The sequence below is a fragment of the Mirounga angustirostris genome, unplaced genomic scaffold (genome assembly GCF_029215605.1).
Source record: "Mirounga angustirostris isolate CCGP_5_RB_7025 unplaced genomic scaffold, mMirAng1.0.hap1 SCAF_5, whole genome shotgun sequence".
NCBI classification, from domain to species: domain Eukaryota; kingdom Metazoa; phylum Chordata; class Mammalia; order Carnivora; family Phocidae; genus Mirounga; species Mirounga angustirostris.
Window position 1 is genome coordinate 74,068,483 of NW_026991713.1, and position 8,653 is coordinate 74,077,135.

An 8,653-nucleotide genomic window follows, 5' to 3' on the forward strand; every position below is an offset into this window, starting at 1 on the left:
ACGTTTCTTCCTGCTTCAGCTCCAGCTTTACTCTCCCACTCTTGCCTTGTCTGAAACGTCACCCTGCTCTGTGATCTCATCCCACCCAGGCTTCACAACCCTGCTCAAGTCACCCCTTCTGTGTCTTTCTCAGCTAACCAACCTCTTCTTCCTCTGAACTCTTGTCCCACCAAAGGTTTAGATCTCTTATTTGGCCCTTGTTATATACTTCTTTGTATTGTTTTACCTTTTATATTTATAAACCTTTTGGAAAGGTATACTGTTATGTTTAACCTACAAAATTACGAGCATATAGACAGTGTTCTACTATGTTTATTTTGTACTAATGTATTCAAAAGGAGTGCTCCATTTTATAGTATCATGAAAATAGTAGTAACCAGGACCCTATAACCTAGAGAAATTAATATGCTATTCTCTGGCTCAGAGCTAGAAAATGAAGCACTAAAAAAGTAAAATGATTTATACCATCTATTTGCAATTAATTAATATCACAGTTTGGAAAAAAAACTGTCACTATTTAGAGAGAGAAAAGTCTTGAATTAGTTAAAATTTCAAACTCTAAAAATGTTGCAGTGTTTCCATGAGAAGCCCTTGTTCTGCTTTCCAAAAAAGTATTGTTATTGATTTTTCACAGGGATTGCAGGTAGATAGAACAGAGCGTTTGTCATGCAGACAATTTCAGGGAAATGGATCTTGACAATATACACAAAAGAAAGATTTAAAAAATTATTCCTAAAAATATGCTTGTTTGGAGGTACCTGGATGGGTAAGTCAGTTAAGCGTCTGCCTTCGGCTCAAGTCATGATCCCAGGGTCCTGGGATCGAGCCCCGCATCGGGCTCCATGCTCAGCGGGGAGCCTGCTTCTCCTTCTCCTCCCTGCTCCTGCTCTCTCTTGCTATCTCTGTCTCTCTCTCAAATAAATAACAAATAAAATCTTTTAAAAAAATATGCTTGTTTGGGAAACTTCATATGGAAGAAACAACTAACTAAACATTCATATCTATATCAATGACAGGAAGAAAGTAATGAAAGGTCCTAAAATCATCTCTAAAGTCTCCTTAGAGAAGTCTGTCAAAAGAACGCTGCAGAAATGCCTTTAAATTACATTCCATTCTTGAGAAGCAACTTAGCACATGCACACTTGAGTCAACTGTCTTGATTCAAATCCTGTCTCTGCCTCTTACTGTGTAGAGGTGGGTCCCTTAACTTCTGGGTGTTTAGTGTCTTTATCTGTAAAATGAGGTGATGATAATGATACTCATGGTCATGGTGTGAGAATTAAGTGATTCAGTACATTTACATCACTTATAACAGTGTCTGGCACATAATAAGCTCTCAGAATTATTAAGTATCATTGTTATTTTGATTTGTTGCTGTGAAAACAGGACAGGAATAGAAAATAGCAATGATGTGCAGTATGCTCTGTTGCTGTGCAGTAATAAATCAAATCCATAGTACTGAAGATAGCCCTACCCTGTTTAATTGTAGTACAAGTAGTGACATATGCTGACATGTCACGGAGAGGCAATTAAATACGGTCATTTGTACAAGAATTGGGTATTGAGCTCCTGGTAAGAAATCTAAGCGTCATTATAAAATATTAAGCCTTGTGGAAAAAAACAAGATCTGATTTATATCACTTAAAGTTAATAGTAGTGCTGCTAAAAAGGAAACTCAACAATATAGGTAAGGAGCAGCCGGCATTTCTCATTCAGTTTTTTTGTAAAATCTGCTCAAGTTACAGAGAACTAAAGTGGTTTGTGGGTGCTCCTTTTACAAATTCATATTTGAATTGATATCCTGTGTAGGAAATTTTGTTTACTTAAGATTTTTAATTTGACCTACAGTAGTTTAACCTGCAGGATCATTTGGAACCTATCATAAAATCTAGTGTTTAAATCATATGTTTAAAATTCTGCTAAGCTGTGTGAAACTCCATTTATCTTTGAATGTTGGAGTGAAAGTGTAATATTCTCCAAATCATAGGGTAGGACACAATGAGGTCATAGGAGTGTGTAGAACAGGACTGGACGCTGAAGGTCTTGGGCGAGACCACTGGAATGAAATGCTGGCCTATCACCGAAAACCAATAACACATTGGCACCCCTTGCTGGAGGTATGCTGTGGTTCCCGGGCATCTACTCTCTCTTTTTTTTTTTTTTTTATCTCTTTTGCCTTATATATTATTTATCTGCTAACATTTGTCTGTCATTTTATATATTCATCTTTTTTTTTTTAAACATTGCTCTTACTTCCATCCCACATACTCTTTCATCCAGTATTCAAAGTTCTGTGTGCCTTGTAGGATTTTAGAAACCACTAAATTTTCTGGGTTTGATATTCCTTTGGACAGTAAGCTCATAAAAATTGCAAGTCTGTCATTTTCTTTGTATAGCCTGAAAACTTATATCGATGAGTGATAGAGCAGTCAAGTAAATTCATTACTAACTGGAAACTGAATTTTGCTGCTTCTCTTTTGTGAAAACAGCCACCTCACCTAAACTTTCCTAGAATCCCTAAATAGAAGTACTATCTTCTAATACAACTCCTCTATGTAAAGGGACAGGTATATCTCCCAATACTCTGGGCAGTAAGTAAAAGTGCTCACAGATTTTTAAAATATTGAGGCATCAGCTTGCCCAAGTTCAAAGCCTGGCTCTGTTGTGTGACTACATATTGGAGAACTTTGGGCAAGTTCCTGTAACCTCTCTACACTTCTGCTGTTAGTTTGTAATAGTAGCAAACTCAAAGAGTAAAACTAAATAATATGCCAAATTTTAAGTGCTTAACACAGAGTTTGACATAATGTTAGCTCTGATTATAACTACTATTAATAGTTATATTAACCAGAAGTATCAACACCAGTTTCTGTCAGGATTTTTAGCCTTTAAGTTAGTGGTCAGTCTACTTGATACACGGCATGTTGCTAGATGGAATGACTTTCTTTCCCAAAGATAATTGCTGGAGACTCTTGAAAAGTCACAAAGTAAGTCTTTTATGTGACCTGATTGAGAAGTAATGCAGGTTGACAAAAGGACGTGGGGTAGATGATGGAATTTCTGCAATTCGATTAAAAGAACAGTTATGATGGCCACATAGGAAGTGAAGAATACACTGCCATCTGTTCATGTTCTCCTTCTTGTTCTGGCTTTAAGCACTGGCTTACATGCAGGAGGCAGCACAGTGTAATTAACTAAATGTCAGTGGACCCAGGTTCTTTTCAGCTTAGTCACAAAAATGTGACCTTGGCTGTGTTACCCAGGACATTATAGGGAAATTTTGATGCACACTGTATGAACACTGCATGCTCAGTCAAGAGAGGTCAGATATTCTCATGGATAAGATATCTGCTTATATATATTAATGTTCTGAATCTTTATCTCACTTCATTTAATGTAAATCATAAAAGACACACATACACAAACATGAATGCCCATTCACACAGCACTTTCCCCTAGAGTGCTTCAGAAGTACAAATAGATGTATTCAGCAAGTCTTGGGAAAGTTGGGTTTCATGTCAACGGTGTGTACTGTCTAAAGTATAAAGTATACTCTCCTTCTTATTATACAATCACTATCCTTTTCCTGCTTCTCATCTTGCTTTCAATTAAAGTTTGAAAAGCGAATATTAATTCTAAGAATCTAGACATGAGAGTAAAGTTTGCTGGGCAGAGAACCACACTGAAAAGTGATGTGGGATCTAATCCTTGCTCCGCTGGCTGTCTAATCCTGAGCAGATCACTTGTTCTGTCTACAGCTGGATTTCTCCATATTTAATGCAAATAGAAATGCATGCCCTTACAGACTTCACAGGAATTATGTAAGGAGAAAAGAGATAATGTGAACAAGAACTTTTCACTAATGAAAAGACAGGGGTGGTATATTATATTATAAATACTGATGACTGTTACATAAGCAGCTATACATTTATCTGGTGAAGGGGAGCTCTGGAATAGGCATATGTTTGTGTCTCAGGACATGTGAACACTTTTCAGTCATTGTAGGACATACAGGAAGAACAAGCTACATATGGGCATCAGAAGAAGATCCCAGATATTTTTCTAGCAGCTGAGTATCAGAGGACAAATGGGACTAAAAGACTATGTAAATGTACTTTCTCCAGCAAGTAGCTCCTTTTTTCCAACTCCTGCACCTACATTCATTGGTCAAACAGAATATATGGACTAGAGACCTAAGAACTGGCTGGATTTTGCATTTTGGGAAAGTGGTGAGTGTATAATCATATGTTTTATTGCCAAAGAAGGGATTAAAATGAGAAGGGAACAATTATTTGAAAACTGGATAAGTTGGTGGGACAGAGACTAAAGCATCATTTAGAAAATCTGGTTACTTGTACCTAGTCAAAAGTTGATCCCATTGTAACTGAACTTTTTAAATATGCATAATATTTAGGGACCATGAGAAATTATTCATCAACACTCATAGCTCCCATTAGCCAAAGTCAGTCCCTCTTGTCTCATCATTCGCCCCTGGAAAAATCACCTCCTGCCTTAGAGCAAGTGCAGTGCAGTCTCTTGTACCTTGAGCCTTCTTGCTCTTACCTAGCAGTCACCCCCCCCCCACTACCACAAACCATAATTGTTTGACAGTAAGAATTAAAAGCCTATCATCGAATGTGAAAGGAGTCTGCAGTCATGAATAGTTGTGTGTACAGTGCTGCTGTGCTTGCCAGTTTGCATCATGCTCTGCCTACATCTCCATGAGACGCCTGTGCCCCATCATGCTGCCTGAGAAGGTGAGTTCTCGAGGGCGGGGGGAATTATGTCCATCTTCTCTTCAGAGACACGCATAGCATGGGTAGAATAGGCACTAGTAAAAGGTAGCAGCAACTACCCACTTTATTATTTTTTTGCACTAGATCATGCATTATGAAATTATTGTCTTTCAGTTACCTGGCCGAGCAACCAGTTTTGATAGTCAAGGATCCTGTCCATCACCCAAACCACCTTCCACACCATAATGCCTCCAAAATAAAGACCATTATAATAAGGAACCAGGACCCTGTGCTCATCAGATCAGAAAAAGAGTGGAAGGTTTGATTTCCTCATTTAAAATATATCTTGATAATGAACAAACTTGACATATAATTTCTCATTTACTTTTTTTGTCTGTTCATTAACTTTGGACATCTTGATATATTTTACTTGAATACAAATATCCCTTACTTGCATAAGGCATTTTATTCTTCATGTCATATGCCTATTAGCACAAAGAGTGTTTTCATTAAGTTGCAACTCTTTGCATAACTAAAGAAATGTGTTCCTTTAAAAGAATCTGTATTTATCTAAAATTATAGTTTGTGCTGCTATTGTATAAAGTAGCACATGTCACGTATGTATGGTTTTGATCTTGTTACAACAATGTTAATCTCTAGTTGTGCAGATGGTTCCATATAAACTTTAATGGAAATTTTGAACTTAACTTACACAGCATTAAATCCTTGTGCAAATTAATGTTACTTACCTGATAATATATTCTTTCATTCTCAGCAAATTACGTCCTCAGTGAGGTTTGGCTCTGCTAAACTCAGAACTTTGTCTCTCAAGCTCATTCTTTAAAACATACAGATAATGTTATAATTTAAAGAACAATTTTGAGTTAAATTTAAGAAGTAATACTTAGCATCTGGAAAATGGAGGTTGAACCATTTGGGCTACCATTTTATACTGTGTTAATGTTACATTAGTTCAAACATCTGTTGAACTGTTTAACTGATACTTTAAAAATTCTAATACTCTTTATCTCAAATGTAGCATTAGTATTCCTAATGGATAGAATCAGAAATTGTTCATTTTTTAAGTGTTTGTAAGGTTCTCAAGTACTCTGGCATGTATATTTTGTGACATGAAACTATATGTAGATCCATATTTCTGACAGAACATACTAACAGACACCAAAAGGACAATAAATGTCTGTGCTCATTGTCAATTAGATTGTACATAGTAATAGTGACTTCTAAACCCAGTCAGAAACTAATCACTAGAATTGGGTATTTTCCTAAAGAAGGGATGACTTATTTTTCAGAAAATTATATAAATATACCATAAATAACATAACTTACACATTTAATAAAAATAAAAATAATTCTAAAGGCCAAGACACATAGTCCTTTCATGAAAGGATCAAGGATCAGGCCAGGAGTTGTAAAAACTATGCAAATGTTTTTACATGACGGGACTTTCTTTTAAATCAGGTCAACTTTTTATTGTCTCATGTCTGGGTCCTATCAGAAGGTATCCATATTGAATGACCCCAATCTTATTTTTGAGATATATACTATGGATAGTGCATATTTCAAGATTATCCCAAGATAGAAGGTTAAAAGAACAAAAAAATAAAAAAGAGCAAGAAAATCTGTACTTAGAATATAAAAACATATTCATCAGAATGAGAAAATTTTATCAGCAGTTATAAAATTTTGATTTTAGTAAAATCTCTTATTTCTAAATATTAAAAATTTAAAAGCTGTGAAATTTTGTTTGTGGCATCTCTCATATGATGGCATTACTGTTAATTCAGATGTAAACATTTTACACTTTAACATCTTAAAGGCAAACACAATCCCCTAAAATTTTTCAAGAATGCCTGTATCATCCTAGTAAAAGCAAGTATTTCTAGCTAGCATTAGCTGACAGAAAATAATAGAAGGAAACTGTTTGAAAATACCTAGCTACCTTATGAAGCCTAAAAGAACCATTTGTTATAGACAGTCTGACTGAAGATGACACTTCCATTTTGGAATTCTTTGTTTTACTAGGAAATAAAAATTGTCAAATGGGAAGACAAGTTATACTCTTAATAAAATGACATTTTTGCAGACAGGTGTTTTATTAGTAGATATAGCTGCAGCTTACAATTAGGTAGCAACTATATTTCCTGAGCATAATAATTATTTTCATCTGAAAACATATTTTAAGGACTTTGTATACATTCTTAGAAACTCTTGCTTTTCTTTGCCTCCTATGGAGAAAAAGCCAATGCTTGTGATGAAAAAACACAAACAACCAGCCAAACAGGAGACTTTACTGTGGGGATTATGGATTAAAATATGAATATGTTTTTAAGGTAATTTTTAAAAACTGTTTCATAGGGACTAGAATAAGCTCATCATGCCCAATATTTGTTGATCCTGTTAGGGAGATGAAGGAGAAACAACCACAACTTTCTCATGCAATGCATGAGGGAGGTGTACCCTCCTATCCATAAATTGTGATCATTTTAGAGGCTATTTTATGTTATAAAGACATAATCTTAGCACTTTCAATACAACACACCCTCACTCTTTACACAGACACATCCATGCAAACCTATATTATCCTCCTCCTGCGTGTGATTGAAGAAGGATGTTTTTAATTTCAGTATTTAAAATAAATTTTGATGTTATAGATATCCACCACTAATTTGTGTGGGACACCACATTTTGATGATAGCACTGACCCATTCTGAAGTCGAAGTTTAGGTATATAATGAACACCTAATTTCAGGGACTATTCAGGGACTTGTCAAACCTAAGTCTAGGGAACAGGAGCAAGTTTTGATTCATTATGTAACAATACTAATGTTCTTTTTGGTTTTTAAATTTTATTTATTTATCTATTTATTTATTTATCTATTTATTTATTTATTTATGTATTTTACCCAATTCACTAAGTAATCAGAGGAATGAGGAAATTTAATATGAAAAGTATGCTAATGTTTGAGGAGTGTATAATCTTCTCAGAAAAATCTGAACGGATGCTTTTTTTTTTTTACAGTGGTTTCTTAATAATATGTTTCTTGACAGTTTTAATTTTCTTTGTTAGGCTAGCCATTCTGGAATTTTGTTTCACATGTAAAAACTCATGATATTAATATATTCACAGTTCAGTAAAAAATATCATTATGACTATGCCAGGGAACTAGAGACGGGAATGCAGAACCAAGCATCCACTTTCTTATGCAGTTTTGGGGAGTGTGTGCTTGTTCTAGTTACTGCAGGGAGATCACAACTGATCAATACTGACTCAGGTTTTAGATAAAAGCAAATATATTTGAACTTATTTGATTGTGATATTTAATTGGCATTTCCACCCGTGTTTATTCTCATATAATGTTTATTATTTTAAAATTTTGCAGACTCAATAAGGAACTATCAATCTCATTAGACTTTAACTTAATAATTGCTTTAAAAATGAAAAAGCCAAACTTTCACTCCCTTCTCAGCTTTTGTTATCCATAAAACAGAATATAACTTATTTCAGAATGAGTTCTCAAAAGAGCCAAAGGCTATTAATAATAAAGAGACACAAAAATCTTAACTTTGAACACACAGTCATTTCTTTACCTCTTTAAAAAGAGTACTTGATGTTAACTAAGTAGATATATTTTCATGGAATGCAGTTCCATCTGATTATTTCTTGCCACCTTAGTTGTGATTATTGCCAGGTGATTTAATTACCTGATAATTGAAACAAAACAAAACAAAAAAAGAATTGATGAGGAGTTAAGAAAGTCATTCAACCTCTACTAAATCTAAAGAAAATGTGGAGATCTGTTTTCTTCACAACTTTTCTCGAAGCAGCTCTGGCTGTTCTGATGTACTTTAATTGATCTAAACTTCCGTAGTTTTTAGGCTAAGAATGTATTGCTGCC

The 8,653-nt window shown here is 34.8% G+C and overlaps 1 protein-coding gene across 1 annotated transcript in view; it reads left to right on the top strand.

Annotated features, from left to right (window-relative positions):
- Window positions 1–4,982, top strand: part of SYT10 (synaptotagmin 10) — a 65,261-nt gene extending 60,279 nt beyond the window's left edge. The window contains exons 6-7 of the mRNA XM_045868555.2: window positions 1,988–2,117; window positions 4,911–4,982. Of these exons, the coding sequence (XP_045724511.1) occupies window positions 1,988–2,117; window positions 4,911–4,982 (202 nt within the window). The remainder of the gene's footprint in view (window positions 1–1,987; window positions 2,118–4,910) is intronic.
- Window positions 4,983–8,653: the final 3,671 nt, after the last annotated feature.